This window comes from Hyla sarda, chromosome 1 (assembly GCF_029499605.1).
Source record: "Hyla sarda isolate aHylSar1 chromosome 1, aHylSar1.hap1, whole genome shotgun sequence".
NCBI classification, from domain to species: domain Eukaryota; kingdom Metazoa; phylum Chordata; class Amphibia; order Anura; family Hylidae; genus Hyla; species Hyla sarda.
In genome coordinates, this window is record NC_079189.1 from 459,985,073 (window position 1) to 460,010,371 (window position 25,299).

The window sequence follows — 25,299 nt, forward strand, 5'->3', positions numbered from 1 at the left end:
TGTACAACATTCACACCCCCTGACTGTATAATCCCACCTATCACCTGATATTCACTCCCATTATTAAAATTACATTCACGCCCATCTGACTAACTGAATTGTCAGACAAACTATAAACCCGCACACATCAGTACAGGAGGGCGTAAAGAAAGATGTGTAATCAGGACACCTTGTGCTATTCATTGATCGTAACGTCTCATATTTTGTTTTGGGTTGGTCACGAGTCCTCTTTAAATCTTCTGGCAACTTCGCAATCATAGACTTGATGTTTACAGGAATTGTACAAACTTTATAGTACCTCTAGTTATAGAAACAGTGTAAAACTGCAGCAGCCAGGTGGGGTATCCTGTGGATATGGCATAAATATTTGAGGTGGGAATGCCCCTTTAAAAGGGTACTCCGGTGAAAACCTTTTTTCTTTTAATTCAACTGGTGGCAGAAAGTTAAACATATTTGTAAATTACTTCTATTAAAAAAATCTTAATCCTTCCTGTACTTATTAGCTGCTGAATACTACAGAGGAAATTCTTTTCTTTTTGGAATGCTCTCTGATGACATCATGAGCACAGTTCTCTCTGCTGACGTTATTATAATAATAATAACGCTTTATTTATTGTTGTCCTTAGTGGAATTTGAACCCAAGTCCTCAGCACTGCAAGGCAGCAGTGCTAACCACTGAGCTACCATGCTGCCCTTAGCATACATCTGCTATGCATGGTTGCTAAAATGGACAGAGATGTCAGCAGAGAGCAGAGATGTCAGCAGGAATTTTCTCTGTAGCATTCAGCAGCTAATCAGTACTGGAAGGATTAAGATTTTTTAATAGAAGTAATTTACAAATATGTTTAACTTTCTGCCACCAGTTGATTTAAAAGAAAAAAGGTTTTCACCGGAGTACCCCTTTAAGAATCATCACACTGCAGTTAGCGAATGTCCCGCCTCGGCCGGTGATAGGCTGAGCGCAGCGTCAGGTAAGGAGCCCGGGCAGCAGAGAGAAGGCGGGCCCAGGCTCCTCATATGACACTGCGCTCAGCCTATTACTGGCTGAGGTGGGACATCGGACCAGAGTACTGAAGAGTTATATCGGTGCAAGGGGGAACGGAGGAAGGTGAGTTTATTATTATTTTTTTTTTTTTGTGGCGGTGGATTTACAGGCTTTATTCACAAACTTCATTAAAATCCAAGTGTAACATCGTGGAGATAGAAACATATACAAATGAAACGAACCCACGCGTTTTAACTTGTTAACAAGTCTTGGCACTGGTTTGTGACAAAACATTGCAATGTATACCTCATCTTTCCTGTTATGTCACGATGAGAAGTTCACGCCCACCAAGACAGGGCACCTCTGGCAGGGCACCCATAATATAAAAATACATACAACCTGGTCTGGCATATATAAATTATGCACATCTCAAATCACATGTAACATATATACAGTCATGGCCATAAATGTAGGCACCCATGAAATTTTTTCAAGAAAATGAAGTATTCCTCACAGAAAAGGATTTCAGTAACACATGTTTCTTCCCTTTGTGTGTATTGGAATTAAACCAAAAAAGGGAGGAAAAAAAGCAAATAGTTCATAATGTAACACCAAACTCCAGAAATGGGCTGGACAAAATTATTGGCACCCTTAACCCCTTAAGGACTCAGCCCATTTGGGCCTTAAGGACTCAGACAATTTTATTTTTACGTTTTCGTTTTTTCCTCCTCGCCTTCAAAAAATTATTATTCTTTTATATTTTCATCCACAGACTAGTATGAGGGCTTGTTTTTTGGGCGACCAGTTGTCCGTTGTAATGCCAACACTCACTTTACCATAAAATGCATGGCGCAACCAAAAAATACTATTTATGTGGGGAAATTAAAAAGAAAACCGCAATTTTGCTAATTTTGGAAGGTTTTGTTTTTACTCCGTACAATTTACGGTAAAAATGACATGTGTTCTTTATTCTTTGGGTCAATACGATTAAAATGATACCCATGATAACATACTTTTCTATTACTGTTGTGCTTAAAAAAAAAAAAAATCGCAAACTTTTTAACCAAATTAGTACGTTTAAAATCCCCCTATTTTGAAGACCTATAACTTTTTCATTTTTCTGTATAAGCGGCGGTATGAGGGCTCATTTTTTGCGCAGTGATCTGTACTTTTTATTGATACCATATTTGCTTATATAAAACTTTTAATCTATTTTTTATTAATATTTTTTTGGGAATAAAATGTTATAAAAAAGCAGCTATTTTGGACTTTTTTTTTTTTTTTACGTTCACGCCGTTCACCGTACGGTATCATTAAAATTTTATTTTAATAGTTGATATTTACGCATGCGGCGACACCAAATATGTATATAAAATATTTTTTAACACTTTTTGGGGGAGAAATAGGGAAAATGGGACAATTTCCATTTTTATTGGGGGAGGGGGTTTTTCACATTTTTTTACTTCCTTTTATTTTTACACTTTAATAGTCCCCATAGGGGACTAATTATAGCAGTCATTCGATTGCTAATACTTTTCAGTGCTATGTATAGGACATAGCACTGATCAGTGTTATCGGTCATCTTCTGCTCTGGTCTGCGGGAAGGCAGATCAGAACAGAAGACGCCGGGAAGGCAGCAGAGGCAGGTGAGGGGACCTCCGTCTGCCGTGCTGGATGATCGGATCGCCACGGCAGCGCTGCGGGCGATCCGATCATCCATTTTAGTGACCGCGATGCTGTAGATGCCGTGATCTGTATTGATCATGACATCTGAGGGGTTAATGGCAGACATCCGAGGGATCGCGGATGTCTGCCATCACTGGTGGGTCCCTGGCTGCGTTCAGCAGCCGGGACCTGCTGCGCATGATCCGGCATCGCTCCGATGCTCACGGTTATGCTTAGGACGTAAATGTACGTCCTGGTGCGTTAAGTACCAGCTCACCAGGACGTACCTTTACGTCCTGCGTCATTAAGGGGTCAAAAGGGCACTGTCAAATGCTAAAACTTTTGATATGTTGTAAAGCGTGCAAAACCAATAGGTTTTGCAATTGTTTTCATTAGAAAATTTTCAATATTTCATACTGAAAAAGCCAGTCAAACAACTGCCCCCCCCTGCCTGCTTGGACACATACTAGTCCTGTGTGTCCATGCATTATCACCTATGTCATGGACACACTTCCTTGATTGACAGCTGTGAGCGCAGGGATCACAGCTGGAGGAAAAATCCTCCCACTGTCAGCTTGTGTCCCGCTACTGTCAGTGAGGACAAGCTGGGAGTTGTAGTTTTGCTATTGCTAGGAGAGATGTGAGCATGCAGCATACTGAGGGAGGGGGCGGAGACCTGCACAGTGAGGCCACGCCCCCTCCCTTTGAGAGGAATTCAGACTAGTGAGCTAAATTAAAAGTGTAATAAAAAAAATAAAGGTGCTAGACACAAAAAAATTAGATGTACATGGTCAGGATTAGGTACGGAGTGATATATTAAAAAAAAAATGTTTTTGTTGGATCTGATGGGTACGCTTTAACTTAATATTAGGTTGCACACCCTTTGGAAAAAATAACTGAAATCAGTCACTTCCTATAACCATCAATAAGCTTCTTACACCTCTCAGCCGGAATGTTGGACCACTTTTCCTTTGCAAACTGCTCCAGGTCTTTCTTATTGGGAGGGCGCCTTTCCCCCTTCGCCATGACAGCACCACCTGAGAGAGGGACTCTGCCCCTAGGCACAGGAAACCTGAGAATAAAAAGAGACCTCCTCTCCAGCCTCAGTGTGTTTCCTGTCCCTATGGAAACCTGACTGAGCGGGAGTCCCTGTCTCAGGTAGTGGAAGAAGCTGGGGGTGTGAGCGTAATTTCCTTGTAGTTTCGTTGTTTCTCCTTTCCCCTGCATACCTCCCTGATATGGTGAGGTTGTGGAGACTGTGGCCACTTACTTGTTCCGGGTGCGGCCTTCAGGTGGGGAGCTCTGGTTGCCGTCACACGCGCTTCAGGCCAGAAGAGAAAGCGAAGGAGCAGCTGGTAGTTCCTGTTCCTCTGCACGTGCACCTTGCTACATCCTGTATGACGGAGGGACACAGGGCTGTGACGCTACTGGGCGGACCTGAAGTCGGAGGGGTTCAGGTGATCGGGACCCGGATCTGACGTCTGACGTCAGACGCGGGCTCAGCGGTATGGAAGTGCCTCCTGAATAGTATTTTGGAGGCCTCTTTGCAAAGTAGCGGTCCATTTGTGGTCCCAGCCAGCTACGAAGTATCAGCAAGTTGAAAACTCCTCTCATTATGAGCTCTAACAAAGACCCCGCCCTTGGTACCTGCAAAACCGACCTGAGTGAATGTACCTATTCCTTCCTTTTGGGGTTCATATGCTTAGTCTGGTTTGTTTCTGTTTTTTGTAGGGTGATGTTACTACAAAAAAAATCCAAGCATGCAGAATAGGGATCGACCGATATCATTTTTTTTAGGGCCGATAATCGGTGGAGGTTAGGGCCGATAGCCGATAACTTATACGGCGGTGCGGGGGGGGGGGGGGGGGGGGGCGGGGTGGGGGGGTGGTTTGGGAATTATCGGCAAGGTAATTGCCGATACCAATAATGCCCAAAATCGTGATTATTGGCCGATAATATCGGCCATACCGATAATCGGTCGATCCCTAATGCAGAATGTAATGCATGTAGGACTAAGCTGCCACAGGGATATGACAAACAGACTTGTTCTTCCTGTGTAGTTAAAGTTTTTTCTATTGGGGTGCCATCTCTGCTATCCTCGATGCTTGAGATAGGAATAAAGATTCAGAATTCTTGAAAAACTATGAATACCTCTGCACCCGTTTCTGTGACTGCTCCCTCTGCTCCTGACGCTCCTGTGGGTGATGCTTCGCGCTGTACAGGCTCAGAAGAGGGTATTATCCTGGGCTCTGTGGACTCATCTGCGGAAGATTCTACATCTGGGAGGCCTTTTTTTCTAGCAGAGGACACTGATAGCCTTGTCAAAAGCATAAGACATATCATGAATATTGAGGACCCCAAACAGGTCAAATCTGTACAGGATATCATGTTTGAGGGTTTGGAGCAAAAAAAAAAAAAAAGCGAAGGGTGTTTCCAGTACATAGAAGCATTACTTTTCTAATTAAAAAAGAATGCAGTAATCCAGATAGTCTTTTTTTTACCAAGGGCATTCAAAAGAAAATACCAGTTTGATGACACAGATCTAGTTTCCTGGGAGTAGGTTCTGAAAATTGATGCCTCTATATCTAAACTATCTATGAAAGGAGCACTCCTGATGGAGGATCTTGGGCTTCTAAAGGATCCTATGGACAAAAAAAAATTCGCTTTTTGAAGCGTGCATAGGAAGCTTCTACGGCTTGCTTTAAACCTAATGTTGCAGCCTCCTGGGTAGCTAGATATATGCTAATCTGGATTGACCAGTTGTCTATGGACATTTAAAATAATGTCCCTCATGAGCAGTTGTTGTCTTCTGTCCCATTAAGTAAAAAATCGGCAGCATTTTTTTTGCAGACACCTCTTCTGGTGCTTTAAGGCTGTCTGCCAGATCTGCAGTAATGTCCAACTCTGGTCGTAGCGCCCTCTGGTTAAAATTTCAAACCGCTCCTGGGTCTTAAACACTATAAAAAATGGCCTCTCTCTAGAATTTCTCATTCTCTACCCCCCCCCCAACCGGCTCGACTAAAGGTCACCGTAAGGCTAAGTTTCCACTTGTTTTTTTTTCTGGCAGTTTTTGGATATCTGCCACTGCAGTTTTTGAGCAAAAGTCAGAAATGTATTCATCATGGAACAGAGTCTGGAGGTTGTAGTACAGAGGCTGAGGGATTTATCTCATCGGGTCTCACTTCTGAGACCCGATGTGATCAGAAATTATTAAGCAGGGGAGCGGGCGGCATGGTCTGCTCCCCTGCGATGTATCCTGTTTTAACTTTCATTTTTAAATCCCCCGCGGAGAGCCCTCAATGGCTGGTACTGTGGAGCCATTCAGGGCTTTCAGCGGGAGATTTAAAAATGAACATTGTGAGTAGCAGGGGGGGGGGGGGGCATATCTATATTAAAAGCGCTGTGGGGGGAAAGATATATAGCGCTGCATGGGGGGGGGGGCAGACATATAGCCTTATATATCTCTGTACCTGCTATTTATCATGTAATTTTCATTTTTAAATCCCCCGCGGGGAGAGCCCTGAATGGCCTGTGCTGAGGAGCCATTCAAGGCTTCTGACGGGGGATTTAAAATTAAACATTGTGAGTAGTGGGGGGGGGGGGCATATCTATATTAAAAGCGCTGTGGGGGGCAAGATATATATAGTAACATAGTTCATAGGGTTGAAAGAAGACCAGAGTCCATAAAGTTCAACCTATAACCCTAAAGAGTCCCTACTGAGTTGATTCAGAGGAAGGCAAAAAAAACCTCATACTAGAGGTAAAAATTCCTTCCCGACTCCAAATATGGCAGCCAGAATAAATCCCTGGATCAACGTTCTGTCCCTATAAATCTAGTATACATAACCGGCAATGTTCTTACTCTCCAAAAAATGCATCCAGACCCCTTTTGAACTCTTTTACAGAGTTCACCATGACCACCTCCTCCGGGAGAGAATTCCACAGTCTCACAGCTCTTACAGTAAAGAACCCCCGTCTGTGCTGGTGTAGAAACCTTCTTTCCTCTAAACGTAGAGGATGCCCCCTTGTTATAGATGCAGTTCTGGGCATAAATAGATAATGGGAGAGATCTCTGTATGGTCCCCTGATATATTTATACATAGTTATTAGGTCTCCCATAAGCCTTCTTTTTTTTTTTTAAACTAAATAACCCTAATTCTGATAATCTTTCTGGGTACTGTAATCCTCCCATTCTCCGTATTACCCTGGTTGCCCGTCTTTGAGTACACTGGTGCCCAGTACTATACACAGTATTCTATGTGTGGTCTGACTAGTGATTTGTACAGCGGAAGAATTATTTCCTTGTTGTGGGCATCTATGCCCCTATTGATTCACCCCATGATTTTATTTGCGTTGGCAGCAGCTATCCGACACTGGTCACTACAGCTAAATTTACTGTTAACTAAGACTCCCAAGTTCTTTTCCACATCAGTCGTCCCAAGTGTGCTCCCATTTAATACATAATCCCAGCCCGGATTTTACCTCCCATGTGCATTACCTTAAATTTATCGGTGTTGAACCTCATCTGCCACTTCCCAGCCCAAACCTCCAACCTATCCAGATCCATTTGTAACAGTGCACTGTCCTCTATTGTGTTTACCGCTTTACAGAGTTTAGTATCATCTGCAAAGATTGCTACTTTACTATTCAACCCCTCTACAAGGACATTAATGAATATATTAGATAGGACAGGACCCAAGACTGACCCCTGTGGTACCCCACTAGTAACAGTCACCCAGTCTGTATAAGCACCATTAATAACCACCCTCTGTTTCCTATCACTGAGCCAGTTACTTACCCACTTACACACATTCTCCCCCAGCCCAATCCTTCTAATTTTATGCACTAACCGTTTATGTGGAACCGTATCAAATTCTTTGGAAAAATCCAGATATGCGACATCCAGCGATTTCCCCCTGGTCCAGTCTGGAGCTCACCTCCTCATAAAAGCTGATCAGGTTAGTCTGACAGGACCGATCCCTCATAAAGCAATGCTGATATGGAGTCATACATTTATTTTTATCAAGATATTCCAAAATAGTATCTCTTAGAAAACTCTAAAACAATTTACATACAACAGAGGTTAAACTAACAGGCCTATAATTTCCGGGGTCACCTTTTGTCCCCTTTTTAAATATTGGCACCACATTTGCCATGCACCAGTTCTGGGGAGCAGTCCCTGTCACTATAGAGTCCCTGAATATTAAAAATAGGGCTCTGTCTATTACATTACTTAATTCCTTTAGAACATCTGGACCTGGTGATTTGTCTATTTTGATTTTTTGTAGGTGGCACTGTACTTCTTCCTGGGTTAGACAGGTGACCTGTACTGGGGAGTTTACCTTATCTCGCTGTATTTCACCTGGAATTTCATTTTCCTTGGTGAATAGAGTGGAGAAGAATTTGTTTAATATATTTGCTTTTTCCTGTTCCCGTTTATAATTTCTTTGTTTCTTTGTTTTTTTTAAAGGGCCTACACTTTCATTTTTGACCTTTTTGCTATTTATATAGTTTAAGAACATTTTGGGGTTCGTTTTACTCTCTTTGGCAATGAGTCTTTCTGTCTCTATTTTTTGCGGCTTTTATCTGTTTTCTACATATTTTACATTTTTCTCTATAACTTTTTAATGCTTCTTCACTGTTGTCCTCTTTTAGTAGTTTAAATGCTTTATTTTTGTCATTTATTGTCCCCTTAATGGTTTTACTCATCCATATTGGTTTTCTTTTATTTCTAACCCTTTCATTCCCATAAGGTATATACATCTTACAGTGAGAGTTTAAGAAATTTTTAAAAGTCTCCCATTTAATTTAGTGTCAGTATTCTTGTTTTTGAGGACATTATCCCATTTTATATTATTAACCTCTTCAAGACATAGGGCGTATGGATACGCCCTGAATCCCGAGTCCTTAAGGACCGAGGGCATATCCATACGCCCGTGGGAATTCCAGCCCCCACCGCTAGCCGGTTGGGGACCGGAGCCGGATGCCTGCTGAAATCGTTCAGCAGGCATCCCGGCATATCGCCCAGGGGGGTCATTATGCCCCCCCATGTCGGCGATCGCCGCAGATCGCTGGACAATTCAGTCCAGCGATCTGCGGCGATTCCGGGTCAATCGGGTCTCCAGTGACCCGGTGACCCGGAATTACTGGCTGTTCGGGGCCGTCTCTGACGGCCCCGAACAGCCAGAGCCTGCAGGGGTGAGGTGGCACTGGTGCCACCTCACGATCGCCCTGATTCGTCGGCCGGATTACCGGCCGACCAATCAGGGCGCCTGCTGCGGGTGTCACTCCCGCACCCGCTCCGCCCCTCTTCTGGAGGACGTGAGCGGGTGCGGGACGTGCACCCCGGGTGCTGGGGACCCCGATCCCCGGCGCCCCTGTTGGGATCGGGGCCCCAGGAGCAGCTGCGGCGGCGGGACTGACCTGCAGCGTCTGGATCGTTGGAGGTGAGTGACAGCCTCCTGCTGTTGCTTAGCAACAGCTCCCAGCATGCAAAAAGGGCATGCTGGGAGCTGTAGTTATGCAACAGCAGGAGGCAGACCACCACAACTCCCAGCATTCCCTTATGGGCATGCTGGGACTTATGGTTTTGCAACAGCTGGAGGCACATTCTTTCTATGGAAAAGTGTACCTTCAGCTGTTGTCTAACTACAACTCCCAGCTTGCACAAACAGCTAAAGTGCATGCTGGGAGTTGTAGTGGTGCATCTGCTGGTTGCATAACTACAACTCCCAGCATGCCGTTGGCTGTCGGTGACTGCTGAGAGTTGTAGTTTTGCAACAGCTGAAGGCACACTGGTTGTGAAACTCAGAGTTTTTTTTTACCTAACTCAGTGTTTCACGACCGGTGTGCCTCCAGCTGTTGCAAACTACAACTCTCAGCAGTCACTGTACACCATGCACTGTACATGCTGGGAGTTGTAGTTTTGCAACAGCTGGAGGCACACTGGTTGTGAAACCCTGAGTTAGGTCACAAACTCAGTGATACATAACCAGTGTGCCTACAGTTGTTGCAAAACTGCAACTCTCAGCAGTCACCGACAGCCAACGGGCATGCTGGGAGTTGTAGTTATGCAACAGCTGGATGTCCCCCCCACCCCAATGTGAACATACAGGGTACACTCACATGGGCGGAGGATTACAGTAAGTATCTGGCTGCAAATTTGAGCTGCCGCAAACTTTCTGCTGCAGCTCAAATTGCCAGCGAGAAACTACTGTGAACCCCCGCCCGTGCGACTGTACCCTAAAAACACTACACTACCACATAATAAAATAAAAAGTAAAAAACACTACATATACACATACCCCTACACAGCCCCCCTCCCCTCCCCAATAAAAATGAAAAACGTCTGGTACGCCACTGTTTCCAGAACGGAGCCTCCAGCTGTTGCAAAACAACTCCCAGTATTGTCGGACAGCCGTTGACTGTCCAGGCATGCTGGGAGTTTTGCAACAGCTGGAGGCACCCTGTTTGGGAATCACTGGCGTAGAATACCCCTATGTCCACCCCTATGCAATCCCTAATTTAGGCCTCAAATGCGCATGGCGCTCTCACTTTGGAGCCCTGTCGTATTTCAAGGCAACAGTTTAGGGCCACATATGGGGTATCGCCGTACTCGGGAGAAATTGTGTTACAAATTTTGGGGGGTATTTTCTGCGTTTACCCTTTTTAAAAATGTAAAATTTTTGGGAAAACAAGCATTTTAGGTAAAAAAAAAATTTTTTTTTTACATATGCAAAAGTCGTGAAACACCTGTGGGGTATAAAGGTTCACTTAACCCCTTGTTACGTTCCCCGAGGGGTCTAGTTTCCAAAATGGTATGCCATGTGGGTTTTTTTTTGCTGTCCTGGCACCATAGGGGCTTCCTAAATGCGGCATGCCCCCAGAGAAAAATTTGCGTTCAAAAAGCCAAATGTGACTCCTTCTCTTCTGAGACCTGTAGTGCACCAGCAGAGCACTTTTCACCCCCATATGGGGTGTTTTCTGAATCGGGAGAAATTGGGCTTCAAATTTTTAGGGGTATTTTCTGCTATTACCCTTTTTAAAAATAAATTTTTTTTGGGAAAACAAGCATTTTAGGTAAAATTTTTTTTTTTTTTTTTACATTTGCAAAAGTCGTGAAACACCTGTGGGGTATTAAGGTTCACTTTATCCCATGTTACATTCCCCGAGGGGTCTAGTTTCCAAAATGGTATGCCATGTGGTTTTTTTTTGCTGTTCTGGCACCATAAGGGCTTCCTAAAGGTAACATGCCCCCCAAAAACCATTTCAGAAAAACGTACTCTCCAAAATCCCCTTGTCGCTCCTTCCCTTCTGAGCCCTCTACTGCGCCCGCCGAACACTTTACATAGACATATGAGGTATGTGCTTACTCGAGAGAAATTGGGCTACAAAAACAAGTAAAAATTTTGTCCTTTTACCCCTTGTAAAAATTCAAAAATTGGGTCTACAAGAACATGTGAGTGTAAAAAATGAAGATTGTGAATTTTCTCCTTCACTTTGCTGCTATTCCTGTGAAACACCTAAAGGGTTAATACACTTACTGAATGTCATTTTGAATACTTTGGGGGGTGTAGTTTTTATAATGGGGTCATTTATGGGGTATTTCTAATATGAAGACCCTTCAAATCCACTTCAAACCTGAACTGGTCCCTGAAAAATACTGAGTTTGAAAATTTTGTGAAAAATCGGAAAATTGCTGCTGACCGTTGAAGCCCTCTGGTGTCTTCCAAAAGTAAAAACACGTTAATTTTATGATGCAAACATAAAGTAGACATATTGTATATGTGAACCAAAAAAAAAATGTATTCGTAATATCCATTTTCCTTACAAGCAGAGAGCTTCAAAGTTAGAAAAATGCTAAATTTTCAAATTTTTCATCAAATTTACGGATTTTTCACCAAGAAAGGATGCAAGTATCGACAAAAATTTACCACTATGTTAAAGTAGAATATGTCACGAAAAAACAATCTCTGAATCAGAATGATAACTAAAAGCATTCCAGAGTTATTAATGTTTAAAGTGACAGTGGTCAGATGTGCAAAAAACGCTCCGGTCCTTAAGGCCAAAATGGGCTCCGTCCTGAAGGGGTTAAGGGCTTCTCTGAGTTGGTCAAACTTTGCCTTCCTAAAGTTCATTGTTTTTGTGGCCCCTCGAGAGATTCCCTTATTGAAGAACAAGTTATAATGTATTATATTGTGATCACTATTTCCTAGGTATCCTTCTACTTGCACATTAGTTACTCTGTTGGTTAATATTAAGTCTAGTAGGGCGCCCCCTCTAGTCAGGCCCTGCACCATTTGGGACAGATAATTGTCTTTAGCGATAGTCAGAAACCTGTTTCCATTATGAGAATCCCATGTCTCATCTCCCAGTTTATATCAGGATAGTTAAAGTCCCCCATTATTATCATGATCTTCTGCCTCTTCCATTATGTTTGGTGGCTTTTAGCAAACCCCTATCAGAATATTTTTATTTTTATCTCCATATATTTCTACCCATAATGACTCCACATTATCGTTTCCCTCCCATATATCCTCCCGCAGTACGGCCTTCAGACTGGTCTTTACATAGACAGACTCCTCCCCCTTTCCATTTTGTCCGATCCTTCCTGAATAGACTATAACCCTGTATGTTGACCGCCCAGTCACAGCTATCGTCCAACCATGTCTCTGTCATACCCACTATGTCATAATTCTCCTCAGACATTATCAACTCCAGTTCGTCAGTTTTATTGGACAGACTTCTGGCTTTAGTCAACATGCAATTCAATGGTGTATGTTTTTTCTTCCTTTGAAGCCTATCCCTTTTAACTATTCTAACGCCTCCCTTGGCTCCACCCCCAGGTACATTAATAAGTCCCCCCTCTCTATCTACACTATCTTCCCCTTCTATGTTGTAGGTTCCCCCCCCCCCCCCCCCCACCAGTCCCTAGTTTAAACAGGGACATCGCTGCGGGACATCGCTGCGGCCGGTGATAGGCTGACGGCTCTATGACATTCCCATCTCCAGGACCACAGCGGAGGGACCACGTCTGAAGGTAAGTTAAAGTTTGTTTTGTTTATTTTTGCAGCGTTATTTGTAGTACAGATTTCTAGCGCCAGCGGCCCACAACTCGTATGATGATGAGCAGAGGAGCGCACGCGGGTGACATGATGTGGGAACAGATGTGGGGACAGCGCAGCTTATAATTCATATGGGGGGGAGCAGAATAGCGCTCGCGGGTCAAATATGATTAGTTCCCCGGTGTGGGGACAGCGCGCTGCTGCGGATAATTCACTCATTCTCGGGGGGGAGGGGCCCAACTGGTATTGCGGTATGGGCAAAATTCATATCGTGAGGGGGAAAAAAATCGGTATTCGGTTACTTTGTCATTGGTGCCAATATGTACCATGACTGCTGGGTCCTCTCCAGCCCCACCCAGCAACCTGTCAACCCGATCCGCCATGTGCCGAACGCGAGCGCCAGGGCGACAACACACTGTTCGGCGATCCCGGTCTTTGTGACAAATCGCCCTGTCTGTCCCCCGTAATAATTGAGTCCTGCAGGGGGGGCAGACATATAGCCTATATATCTAGCCCCCCCAGCGCATTTATAATATATGCCCCCTGCAGGCGCATTAATAAATATATACCCCCCGCCGCGCATGTATAATGTGCCCCCCGCAGCGCATGTATAATATACCCTCCACAGCGCAGCGCATCTATATACATATGCCACCGCAGCGCTATATGTGAAAAGCATTCTAGCAGCAGCATCGGCCGCCCGATGCTGCTGATAGTAATACTTTTCATACATAGTGCTGCGGCGGCATATGTATATAGATGCGCTGTGGGGGGCAGATAACGCTATATGTCTGCCCCCCAGCACTTCTATATACATATACTGTACCCCTGCAGCGCTATGAATGAAAAGTATTTCTATTAGCAGCGCAGAGTACCAGTGGATAACGCTATATGTCTTATTGGTTGCAGTCACTTCGGCCAGGAGAGTAGGGGATCTGTCTGCTCTTTCCAGCCTAGAACCTTACACTAAAATCCTAGAGGATAGTATAGTGTTTTACCCAGATCCTGCTTATCTCCCTAAAGTTGTCTCTACTTTTCATGTTTCTCAAAATCTATTTCTGCCCTCTTTCTGTGATAAACCATATCATGACAGACAGCTTTCCCTAGATATTAGACAGTGTGTCCTCCAATATCTAGACAGAACTAAAGATTTCAGGAAATCCTCAGCTTTGTTTGTTCAGTTCGCAGGAAAAAATTTAAGGTAGCAAAGCTTCTAGAAATACCATAGCTAGACGGATCAGAAAATGCATTTCTCTAGCCTATTCAGCTTTAGGATTAGATCCTCCGCTTGGCCTTAAAGCCCACTCTACTAGGTCTGTGGCCTCATCTTGGGCTGAGAGGCGAGGTGCTTCTATAGAGCTGATCTGTGTAGCTGCCACATGGTCTTCTCCACATACTTTCTTTCGTCACTACAGGGTGTATGTGGGTAGTTCCTCTTCGCTTACCTGTGGACACAAAGTCTTACAGTCTGTCATCCCACCCTAGGTTGTATCCCTGATATTCTCTCAGGTGGTGCTGTCATGGTGAAGGGGAAAGCTGGTAATTACTCACCGGTAATGTTGTTTCCCCGAGCCATGGCAGCACCATGGCATTCCCACCCAATATTTATGGTGTTATTTTTTTCCTACACTTGGGTTGGTGATCACCTTTTTTGGTTATTATGTTTCTATTTGTATATACTAATTTTAGAAGGCTCTTCTGGTCTCAAAAATTCACTGAGGCTGGAGAGGAGGGCTCTTTTTATTCTCAGGTTTCCTGTCCCTAGGGGTGTAGTCCCTCTCTCAGGTGGTGCTGTCATGGCTCGGGGAAACAACATTACTGGTGAGTAATTACCGGCTTTCCCAACAGCAATGTTAAGATCTCTCCACAGGTGTTCAATGGAATTCAGATCTGGACTCATTGCTGGCTCCTTCAGAACTCTCTAGCGCTTTGTTGCCATCCATTTCTGGGTGCTTTTTGACATATTTGGGGGGGTCATTGTCCTGCTGGAAGACCCAAGATCTCTGACGCAAACCCAGCTTTCTGACACTGGGCTGTACAGTGCGACCCAAAATCCGTTGGTAATCCTCAGATTTCATGATGCCTTGCACACATTCAAAGCACCCAGTGCCAGAGGCAGCAAAACAACCCCAAAACATCATTGAACCTCCACCATATTACACTATAGGTACTGTGTTCTTTTCTTTGTAGGCCTCATTCTGTTTTCAGTAAACATTAGAATGATGTGCTTTACCAAAAACCTCTATCTTGGTCTCATCTGTCCACAAGAAGTTTTCCCAGAAGGATTTTGGCTTACTCAAGTTCATTTTGCCAAAATGTAGTCTTTCTTTTTTTTTTCTCTGTCAGCAGTGGGGTCTTCCTGGGTCTCCTGCCTTAGCATTTCATTTAAATGTTGACGGATAGTTCGGGCTGACACTGATGCTCTCTGAGCCTGCAGGACAGCTTGAATATCTTTGTAACTTGTTTGGGGCTGCTTATCCGCCATCCGGACTATCCTGTGTTGACACCTTTCATCAATTTTTCTCTTCCGTCCACACCCAGGGAGATTAGCTACAGTGCCATGGGTTGCAAACTTCTTGATAATGTTGCGCGCTGTGGACAAAGGCAAATCTAGATATCTGGAGATGGACTTGTAACCTTGAGATTGTTGATATTTTTCCGCAATTTTGGTTCTCAAGTCCTCTGACAGTTCTCTTCTCCTCTTTTTGTTGTCCATGCTTAGTGTGGCCCACACAGACACACAATGCAAAGACTAAGTGAACTTCTCTCCTTTTTATTTGTTTTCAGGTGTGATTTTTTTTTTATATTGCCCACACCTGTTCCTTGCCTCAGGTGAGTTTAAAGGAGCATCACATGCTTGAAACAATCTTATTTTTCCACAATTTTGAAAGGGTGCCAATAATTTTGTCCTGACCATTTTTGGAGTTTGGCGTGACATTATGTCCAATTTGCTTTGTTCCTCCCTTTTTTGGTTTAGTTTAAATACAAACAAAGGGAATAAACATGTGTATGCAAAACATGTGTTACTACAATAATTTTCTGTGAGAAATAATTCATTTTCTAGAATAATTCCAGGGTGCCAACATTTACGGCCATGACTGTATACATATTATGTGATTTGAGATGTGTATAATTTATATATGCCAGACCAAGTTGTATGTATTTGTATATTATGAGTGCCCTGCCGGAGGAACTTCTGGTCATGACATCACAGGAAAGAAAAGGTATATATTGCAATGTTTTGTCCCAAATCCGTGCCATAACTAAAACTTGTTAAAGGGGTACTCCGGGGAAAACCTTTTTTCTTTTAAATCAACTGGTCCCAGAAACTTAAACAGATTTGTAAATTACTTCTATTAAAAAATCTTAATCCTTCCTGTACTTATTAGCTGCTGAATACTACAGAGAAAATACTTTTATTTTTGGAACACTGTGCTCTCTGCTGACATCACGACCACAGTGCTCTCTGTTGACATTATTATAATAATAAAAACTCTTTATTTATATAGTGCTCACACGTATTTGTAGATGTTGTCCTTAGTGGGATTTGAACCCACAACCCAAATGCTGCAAGGTAACAGTGCTAACCACTGAGCGACTGTGCTGCCCTAACCATATATTTGCTAAAATGGACAGAGATGTCAGCAGAGAGCACTGTGGTCATGATGTCATCAGAATCTCCTCTGTAGTATTCAGCAGCTAATAAGTACAGGAAGGATTAAGATTTTTTAATAGAAGTAATTTACAAATCTGTTTAACTTTATGGCACCAGTTGATTTAAAAGAAAAAAGGTTTTCACTGGAGTACCCCTTTAAGTCGCAACACAATGGTGCATTTCGGTTGTATATGTTTTTATCTTCACGATGTTACGAATTGCGAATAAAGCTTTGGATTTTACTTGTTGTCGGGAGTCTGAAGTCCTTTACCTTTCCTGCTGATTGCCTCATCTGGGGACTCTGCGCTAGCGTCCTTTCACTAGCTTCCACATGGGAGGTTGTGTTGGTGCTATCTGAATGCTGGAGCGGTTGGTGAGCTGATCTGATTTAATGTATTTGCTTTGCCCAGAACTCTTGGCATTGTGATCATCCCCAGCCCCTCCTTTTAGCTATGACTGGTAGTTTTGTGCCTCAATCTTGAGACTGATCAGTTGAAAGGAGTGGTTGGGGACACTCACAATTCAGATCACTCTGGCTTCTAACCAGTAAACCCCCCTCCTGGGCACTTGTGGCAGCCAAAAGCTTCAACTTTGTTTATCTCAGTCGTGCAAGCTGCATGACCGAGACCATAGGTGTATGGTTGGACTCCTCTCCCAGGCCCCTGCATAGACCTGTCAACTATTTTGATTGCTCAGAACTATTTTAATATGGTGATGATCTATTGTGACCATCATACATAAAAACCAAGACCAATAAAAAAAAGTGTCCACACCAACCAGTCTTACCATCTTTTAGTTTTCTAGTCCTTTTGTGGAAAGATGGCTGCTATTGTTATATAAGACTTGGTTCACACTTGTGTCTGAGGCTCAGTCAGGTGTCCCCATTGCAGGTTCTATCAAAAATACCAGACATAATGGCCATCCCATGCTGTCCTGTTTCCTACAGAAGAATGCCAGACACCAAGCCAGAAACATGGCAGACCCCAATAAAGTCTGGGACCCTGTAGGTACCATCTGTGTCCGGCATGCAATAGACCCACAGGCACAGTTTTCTTTTTTATTCTGCTCCAATGACTGAGCAGATCAATTTCTTCTAATGCAGGTGTGAACTCAACCTTAGGGTATGTTCGAGGGTGAAATGTCCACCCAGAACATGCTGGCGCTAGAACAACTCGGAAATGCCCCATCTCCATAGACGGCAATGCATTTCTGAGAATATTCCGTCAAAGGAATTGACATGTCCATTATGTGCACTCTGGTTTGGATATACTGTCATATGAACTTGTGTTTAGAGTCAAGTGCTGTGATGTGTACATAAGGGAACAGGCTACATCAGGTTGGCCAGTTTCACCTGAACCTTATACAGTCTATGTTACAAAACTGCATACCGGCATAATGATATGCCAACGTATACAGGCAACAACCTGATTGGATTTGCGGCGGTATACCGCTCTGCCAACGTGTTTAGCAGTAGAGCAAGTGTGGCTAGTCTTACCGCTATAAGTGCTGTCCAGGACTTGCCACCATTATACTAATGTCAAAATGCGTCCATATTATGCTTTACTGAGACAGTAAATCTATGTAATATTGTTAATCAGACAGTGATTTTATTTATTTATTTTTTTACTTAGGGAAATGTTTTCCCCATCTCAAAAGTACCAACTTTTAGTATACCATGCAGACTCGCTCTTTCATGACAAAGAGTACAGAAATGCTGTCAGCAAGTACACTATGGCCCTACAGCAGAAGAAAGCTTTAACGAAGACATCTAAAGTAAGACCGTCGACTGGAAATGCTGCTACAATGCCACAGAATCAGGTATGATTATATGTAGGGAAAAATGAGAAAAAAATATATATATGGAGTTGCGCAATTTTGTGGGGCAATAATTTGTTTACAATGCGGTAAAACTGGCATGCTAACTTTTTTATATGGGTCAGTACAATTCTAATGACACTTAGGTTTCCTTTTATGATAAAAAAATAATAATAATAATTTAGAGAACTTGAAAAAAGCCTGTTTATTGCCATGTTCTGACCGCTATAACTTGTTGTTTTTCCACCTATGGAACTGTGAGAGGGTTTATTTTTGGGGTCATGATCTGTAATATTTCATAGTAGCACTTTTGGCTTTTTGATCACTATTTTTTAAGTTTTATTCTGTGATGTGACCCAAAATCACAATTTTGGCATTTGGAATTTCTGCATTTATTTTTTCTTTCACATTGTTTGGCCCCCTCAGGGCCCTTTTATAAGCCATCGGTCAATGGCTTACATAGATCCATGTAATCTGTGCTCTATTGCTAATGCTTGCCAAAGGCAATGGGGTTTCTAGACATGACTGGCATTTAATGTATAAATGCCTTGATTTGGTATAGATCGCACCATTTAAACAGTTAAATGACTGACATTGAGGCAATCTCCTGGGGTGCACCAAACTGCCCCTTCTACCTCATCCCAGAGATTTCCTTTAGTTGTTAAAGGGGTACTCCGGGCCCTAAGACATCTTATCCCCTATCCAAAGGATAGGGGTTAAGATGTCTGATCGCGGGGGCGTGGCTAGCTATGCATGGCGGCGGACGCATAGTTGCAGAGCTCCGTCAGTAACCGGCTATTACCGCGGCACACTGCGACTGCACAGCTGAACAAAGGGCTTAACAGACTCCTGAAAGCTTCAGGCATCGGCGGAAACTGCCGCAACCATGACCCGCACTAGAGCCAAGAAGAAAAGCCCTCTTAGACTGACTACCTTCTTTCCCGCTGCTGAGCGGAACCAAGATGGCGCTGACTTGCCCGGGCATTCCTCACCAGCGATGTCCCAGCAGGCTGTAGCTACTGCGCAACCTCCGGCAGTGGTGAGTCCTCGGGGCCGTTTATCCCCTGATCCATCAGGTGTATCAGTGGGTGCCTTGTCGGCTCCCTCACCCGAGCACGGTCCGGAAGCGCCCCTGGCCTTGCCGGGGTCTCAGGCCCAGAGACGCTCTCCTGCAATGGCGACCCCCAGCGCTGTACCCAGTACTCTGACTCACGCTGCCCGTGACCCTGCAGCTCCTATCACTGAGACTGCCATGAGACTTCTGCTGGCTGATTTACAGGTTCCTTTCAACAAGCCCTTCACACTGCTGTTCACAGCATCCAGCAAGAAATGCACTCCTTGGGCTCCAGAACGTCCCACATTGAGAATAAGATGTCTGAAATTACCGACCCCCCCCAATAATATGGCTGACCTCATTAACTCCATGGATGAGGAGCTCACCTCCTTGAGACTTAGTGGCAGATATGGAAGATAGGTCTCGGAGGAATAATCTCAGGGTACGGGGAATCCCTGAAGCTGTCAAGACTGAAGATTTAAAGGACTTCCTTACTGATTACTTTGCCGCAATTATCCCTCAGGCGTCTTCTCAAGATCTCCTCATCGACCGGGCCCACAGGCTCCCTAAGCCTAAGACCGTCCCTGTATCATCACCCAGGGACACCATACTCCGCTTGCATTTTTTCCATATTAAGGAACAAATCATGCTTCATTCCCGCATTGCTGCTCACCTACCTGAAAGATTTGCATCTCTTTCCATTTTTGCGGATCTCTCTGCTGTTACATTGGCGAGGAGGAGGGAGTTCGCTGCAGGCACCCGCATCTTGAGAGATCACTCCATCAGCTATAAATGGATGTTCCCAGTGAAGGTGATCGTGACCCATGAGGGAATGAAGCACACCGCCTCCACGCCTCAGGGTTTGCTCAGACTCTGTCAGGACTGGAACCTCTGCCCTGATGTGCCTTCTGCTCACCCCGCTATTAGAAGTGAACCAGCCCATCTTGCGGAGGAATGGATCATGGTCACCAAGAAGAAGAGGAAGACTACTTGAATTTGGACTGTCTGTTTGTCATGTATACACCTTCATGATCTCTATTTTGCTATACATTATGATTCCTAAGATGCTATAATCCTTTTTTTTTTTTTTTTTTTTCCTGATTCCCTTTGTTCACATAGCCTAAGGCCGGTTTAGTCACGGTTTAGTACATTGTATGTTCTAATGTACCCCCCGAGAGCGTACTCCACGCGCTCTTTCTGTCTGGTGACTATTTTCTTCTTTTACCTGTGGTCCCTCTGGACCGTTGTTTGTTCTGTTTCTTGTTTGTTCTCTGTTTGTTACGTGGTCTTCCTTTCTCTCTGTACTCATGTTATTTGTGACATTCAGTACCTTGTCAGGATTGGTGCTACTCGAGAAGTCACCTTGTGCGCCTCCTCTCATTATTTTTGGGATTGGGTTAATGTTGTTATGCCATGACTCTAAGGTTTGTCTCCCTCAACTGTAGGGGTCTCAACTCCCCCTTTTAAAAGGTCTATGGTTTGGAAGGAAGCTGGCAACCTCGGGGCGGATGTGCTCTGTCTCCAGGAGACGCACCTTCGCTCCGTGGACTCCCACAGACTTTCACACAGGTCCTTTCCTACTGTGCTCCATGCACCTGCCCCCCCAAAAAAAGGGGGGGGTGTCCTTAGCGTTGAAGAATTCCATTGCCTTGACTGATGTCCAGGTGGAGTCTGACGCAGGTGGTCGATATTTGATTGTGCGATGTTCTCTCAACAGCACACCATATGTGCTGGTTGGGGTTTATGCACCTAATGTTAAGCAGGTTAGCTTCTTACGAACAGTGCTGCGCAGGTCGGCAATCAGTCCCCGAGATAGGGTTATAGTTATGGGGGACTTTAACTGCCCTGTATGGCCCTCAGTTGACTCCTCATGCGCTAGGAAGGCTGCGGAGCACTCCCCTATGTTCCACACTATCCAGTCGCATGGCCTTTATGATGCATGGTGACTTATGCACCCGACTGATTCCGATTTTACTTTTTTTTTCCCATCCCCACAAAATTTATTCCCGCATAGACTATTTTTTGGTTAGTGCCCCCCTCATAGACTGTCTTCATCAGACACTTATTTCCACAATCACATGGTCCGACCATGCTCCCATTGTACTGTCGATTAAGGACTCCCTTGCGAAACCTGGTGATAGATTATGGCGTGCAAGTCCATATGCACTAAAATCCCCGGAATTCCGGCCTAAATTGGCATCCCTCATAACCTCTTATTTTGATACCAACCGTGGTTCGGTCTCTTTGAACTCTACCCTATGGTGCGCCTTCAAAGCAGTGGTGAGGGGTCAGCTTATTAGTCAGACCTAATTCCTCAGAAAATCTACTACTGCCAAACGGCTTGCTATTAACACTGAACTCGCCGACCTGCACAGACGCAACAAACTTACTGCATCCGCTGATATCACTACTCGTATCTCCTCTCTTATGGAGGAGCTACGACAATTAGATTTGTACCGTTTTGATTTAGTACTGAGACGGATGAAAATGAACTTTTATTGGCGTTCTAACAGACCTGGTAGCCTACTTGCTCGCCAGATTACTAAGAAACAGCAACATAGTAGGATAAGCTATTTGGAAGGTAACCTGGGGCGAAAATAGTGGATCCTAAAGGGATTGCAGACTCTTTCGCTGACTACTATACTTCTCTTTACAATCTTTCCTCTTCTGCTGATACTGCTCAACCTTCTCTCCCCTCTATCTCTTCCTTCTTATCTTCGATATCTCTCCCCACCTTATCCCATTCCCAGGCAGCGGACCTCGCTCTACCATTCACCAATGAGGAGGTGTTAACAGTCCTAAGGTCCTTTAAATCCGCCAAGTCCCCTGGACCCGACGGTCTTACTAATGACTTTTACACCACCCATGCACCTATGTTGTCCCCCCACCTGGTGGATGTTTTTAATGAAATAGCTCGCACTGGTTACATCCCTAGTGAAATGTTGTTGGCAGTAATAGTGACCCTGCCCAAACCGGGAAAATTACCCACCACTCCAGCTAATTTCCGCCCAATCTCGTTGCTAAATGGGGACATAAAGATATATGCGAAGTTTTGGGCCAACCGCTTGGCGAATGTCCTCCCATCTCTGGTTACTATGGACCAGGTGGGATTCGTAAAGGGGAGGCAGACTCTTGATGGCACCAGGAGATTTTTGGACCTCATATCGGTGGCCAATAGGGGTCGGACACCTTCTCTGCTCCTCTCTCTGGATGCGGAGAAGGCGTTCGACCGCGTCCACTGGGATTATCTGAGGGGGGTACTGCAGAAGTTCGGGTTTCTCTGAACCCCTGATTGCAGCACTAATGGTGCTTTATACCCAGCCATCTGCAAGGGTGTTTACGGGGGGGGGGCACTGTCCAGGGCATTTCCCATAACAAATGGTACACGTCAGGGGTGCCCGCTATCACCCCTGATTTTCGCCCTTGTCATGGAACCACTGGCTCAACATATCCGGTGTTCCCCTGATGTCACCGGCATTGTGGTGGGAGGTCTGGATCACCGCATCGGGCTTTTTGCTGACGATGTGGTCTTGTCTGTCACTAACCCAGTTTCATCCTTACGATCAATTATGCACACCCTCTCTTCGTTTAGCGAGGTTAGTTACTACAAGCTAAATTCCACTAAATCAGTTATTTTGCCCCTTAATCTGGATTCCCTTACAACCCAATTTCTAAAATCTAGGAACCCGTTCATGTGGGCGAACGATAGCATAACGTACCTCGGAATTAAACTGACCCCATCTGCCTCTACTCTTCTCTCTACTAATGTGCTTCACCTCACCGCCCTGTTGAAGACTGAGATTGCAAAGTACATTAAAATCCCCATGTCCTGGTAAGGGCGAATAGCTGTGGCCAAAATGTTTTTGCTACCCAAAATCCTCTACTTGTTCCGAAATCTCCCTATTCCTTTCCCTCTCTCTACTATACGTCGTCTGCAGTCCCAACTCATGGGATTTATCTGGAACCACTCCAGACCTCGTATATCAGCTAAAATCTTATACAGGCCTGTTAGATCTGGGGGTCTGGGGTGCCCCGACCTAGTGAGCTATTATAGAGCTGCTATCCTTACACAAGTTAACAATGGTGGGACACGGAAGTTACAGCTCACTGGGTTAATATCGAACGGGACATTTTAGGTGTGTCGTCACTTAGATCTCTTCTTTGGTCCGTTTACTTGAGACGTGATTTTGATCTGAGTTCTGTCCCTACAATACAAGCGTGTCTCACTGTGTGGTTGTACACTATTAGGCATAACTTTGTCTCCCCTGGCCTTTACAACACCACACCACTAGCGGCTATCCAGTTGTTACTCCCTAGTGCTGATTTTTCCCCGTGGATCGAGGCCGGGATGTGTTCCCTGGGTGACATTAGCACTGATAATACACTCGCTCAGTTCAGTACTATTTCCAATATTTGGTGGGCATGCCCGAATTTAAAGGTATTCTGGGATAATGTGTATGCCTTTCTACAATCACTGATAACGGAACCTCTCTCTTGGGGCCCTGGGGTTGCTTTATTGTCTCTCCACCCGGAAAAATTACTGCATTCCAACTTGTTAATTTGCTTTCACATACTCACTGTGGCTAGATTATCCATTGCTAGAAACTGGAAATCCCAGGACATATCGACTATAGCTGAACTTAAACAACATTTACTGCATACATGTACCATGGAAATTATGATTCTGGATAGGCTGAAGATGTCTAGATCTAATATTGCTACCTACCTTGTTTTGTCTGAACTGAAAGAAAAGTTGCAGGTATGATGTGTCATCGATAATGAAACAAATTATCTCTGACAAGGCTTGCTTTTCTTTTATTTCCTCTTATTAAGTGTAATTTGCCTTTACTTATGTAACCCTAACGGAATTCCACATATTACTGTTTTCCTTTGTGGTTCTATTGCTGTATTAGTGCTCGTTGCACTGAAAAGTTGCTTATCTGTATGGACCTGCGAGTCCGCAATGTTCTTGTACCACTTCTATTCTTTTTATGACAAAAAATTAAGTTTTGAATAAAAAAGATGTCTGATCACAGGGGTCCCGCCGCAGGGGACCCCCGTGATCTCTCATGCAGCACCCACCTGTGGGAGCTGCACACAGCGATGCAGCCTCAGTCTGCCAGGTCACGACTATGGGGCCGGAGTATCGTGACGTCTTGACTCCACAGGTGGGTGCTGCATGCGAGATCACGGGGGTCCCCAGCGGCGGGATCCCCGTGATCAGACATCTTATCCCTTATCCTTTAGATAGGAAATAAGAGGTATTAGGGCCGGAGTACCCCTTTAGAGGTTTTCCATGACATTAAAGGTAATTTGAATACTCAGTTGCTCCTTTCCAAGGAGCAGTGTGATCACTGCATGAAGTGTCCATTCACAGGTATCGGACAACCCAGCATGTGCCAATACCCCACCTTCACCAGCCTAAACTGTTGACACCGGACAGGAAGGGTTAATCAATTCCTACTCATTGTGCCAAATTTTTTTCCTCAAACATGGCGCAACAGAAATCTGGATTTATCTGTCCAGGCCACGAGCTATACTGTTTGCGTAACTCCGGATGTACACAGTGTAGCTTGCAGGGCTAAGCCTTTTTTTTTGCACAACTCCCATTCAAGTCAATGGGATTTATGCAAATTGTGTAACCCACTAGCTTCAGCTGTTTTCTACTTTCTGACCTCTCCTGGCAACTGCAAACAGGCCGAGGTTGGCTGGGGAGCGCTCTATCTGAAGACAGGTTCAGATCCCAGGGCTGGGACCTGCATATAGGGTACTTTTATGGCATATCCTGTGAGTATACTCCAGTAAAAAATAATGGGGGTATCCAGTGGAATTTGTTTCTTTTTATTATTATCCAAAAATAAAAATAAAAAACCTTTTCAGTCACCTTCCTCCGTTCCCTCGTAGTTCAGGTGTTGGAGCCCTTTGTCCATGGCCGGTGACTCTGCTTTCCCCAGAGCAGCAGAGCATAGTGTCTACAGCCGGGGGAACGGACAGTGCTATTCGCCAATCACTGGTTATAGATGGGACACTGCTGCAGCCAGTGTTTGGCAGAGTGGCGCTG

At 44.4% G+C, this 25,299-nt stretch overlaps 1 protein-coding gene across 2 annotated transcripts in view; it reads left to right on the top strand.

Annotated features, from left to right (window-relative positions):
- Window positions 1-25,299, top strand: part of ANAPC7 (anaphase promoting complex subunit 7) — a 61,679-nt gene that overhangs the window by 1,697 nt on the left and 34,683 nt on the right. For both annotated transcript variants that reach the window (XM_056534439.1, XM_056534431.1), the window contains exon 2: window positions 18,001-18,187. In XM_056534439.1, coding sequence (XP_056390414.1) covers window positions 18,005-18,187 — 183 coding nt within the window. In that variant the 5' untranslated portion in view covers window positions 18,001-18,004. The remainder of the gene's footprint in view (window positions 1-18,000; window positions 18,188-25,299) is intronic.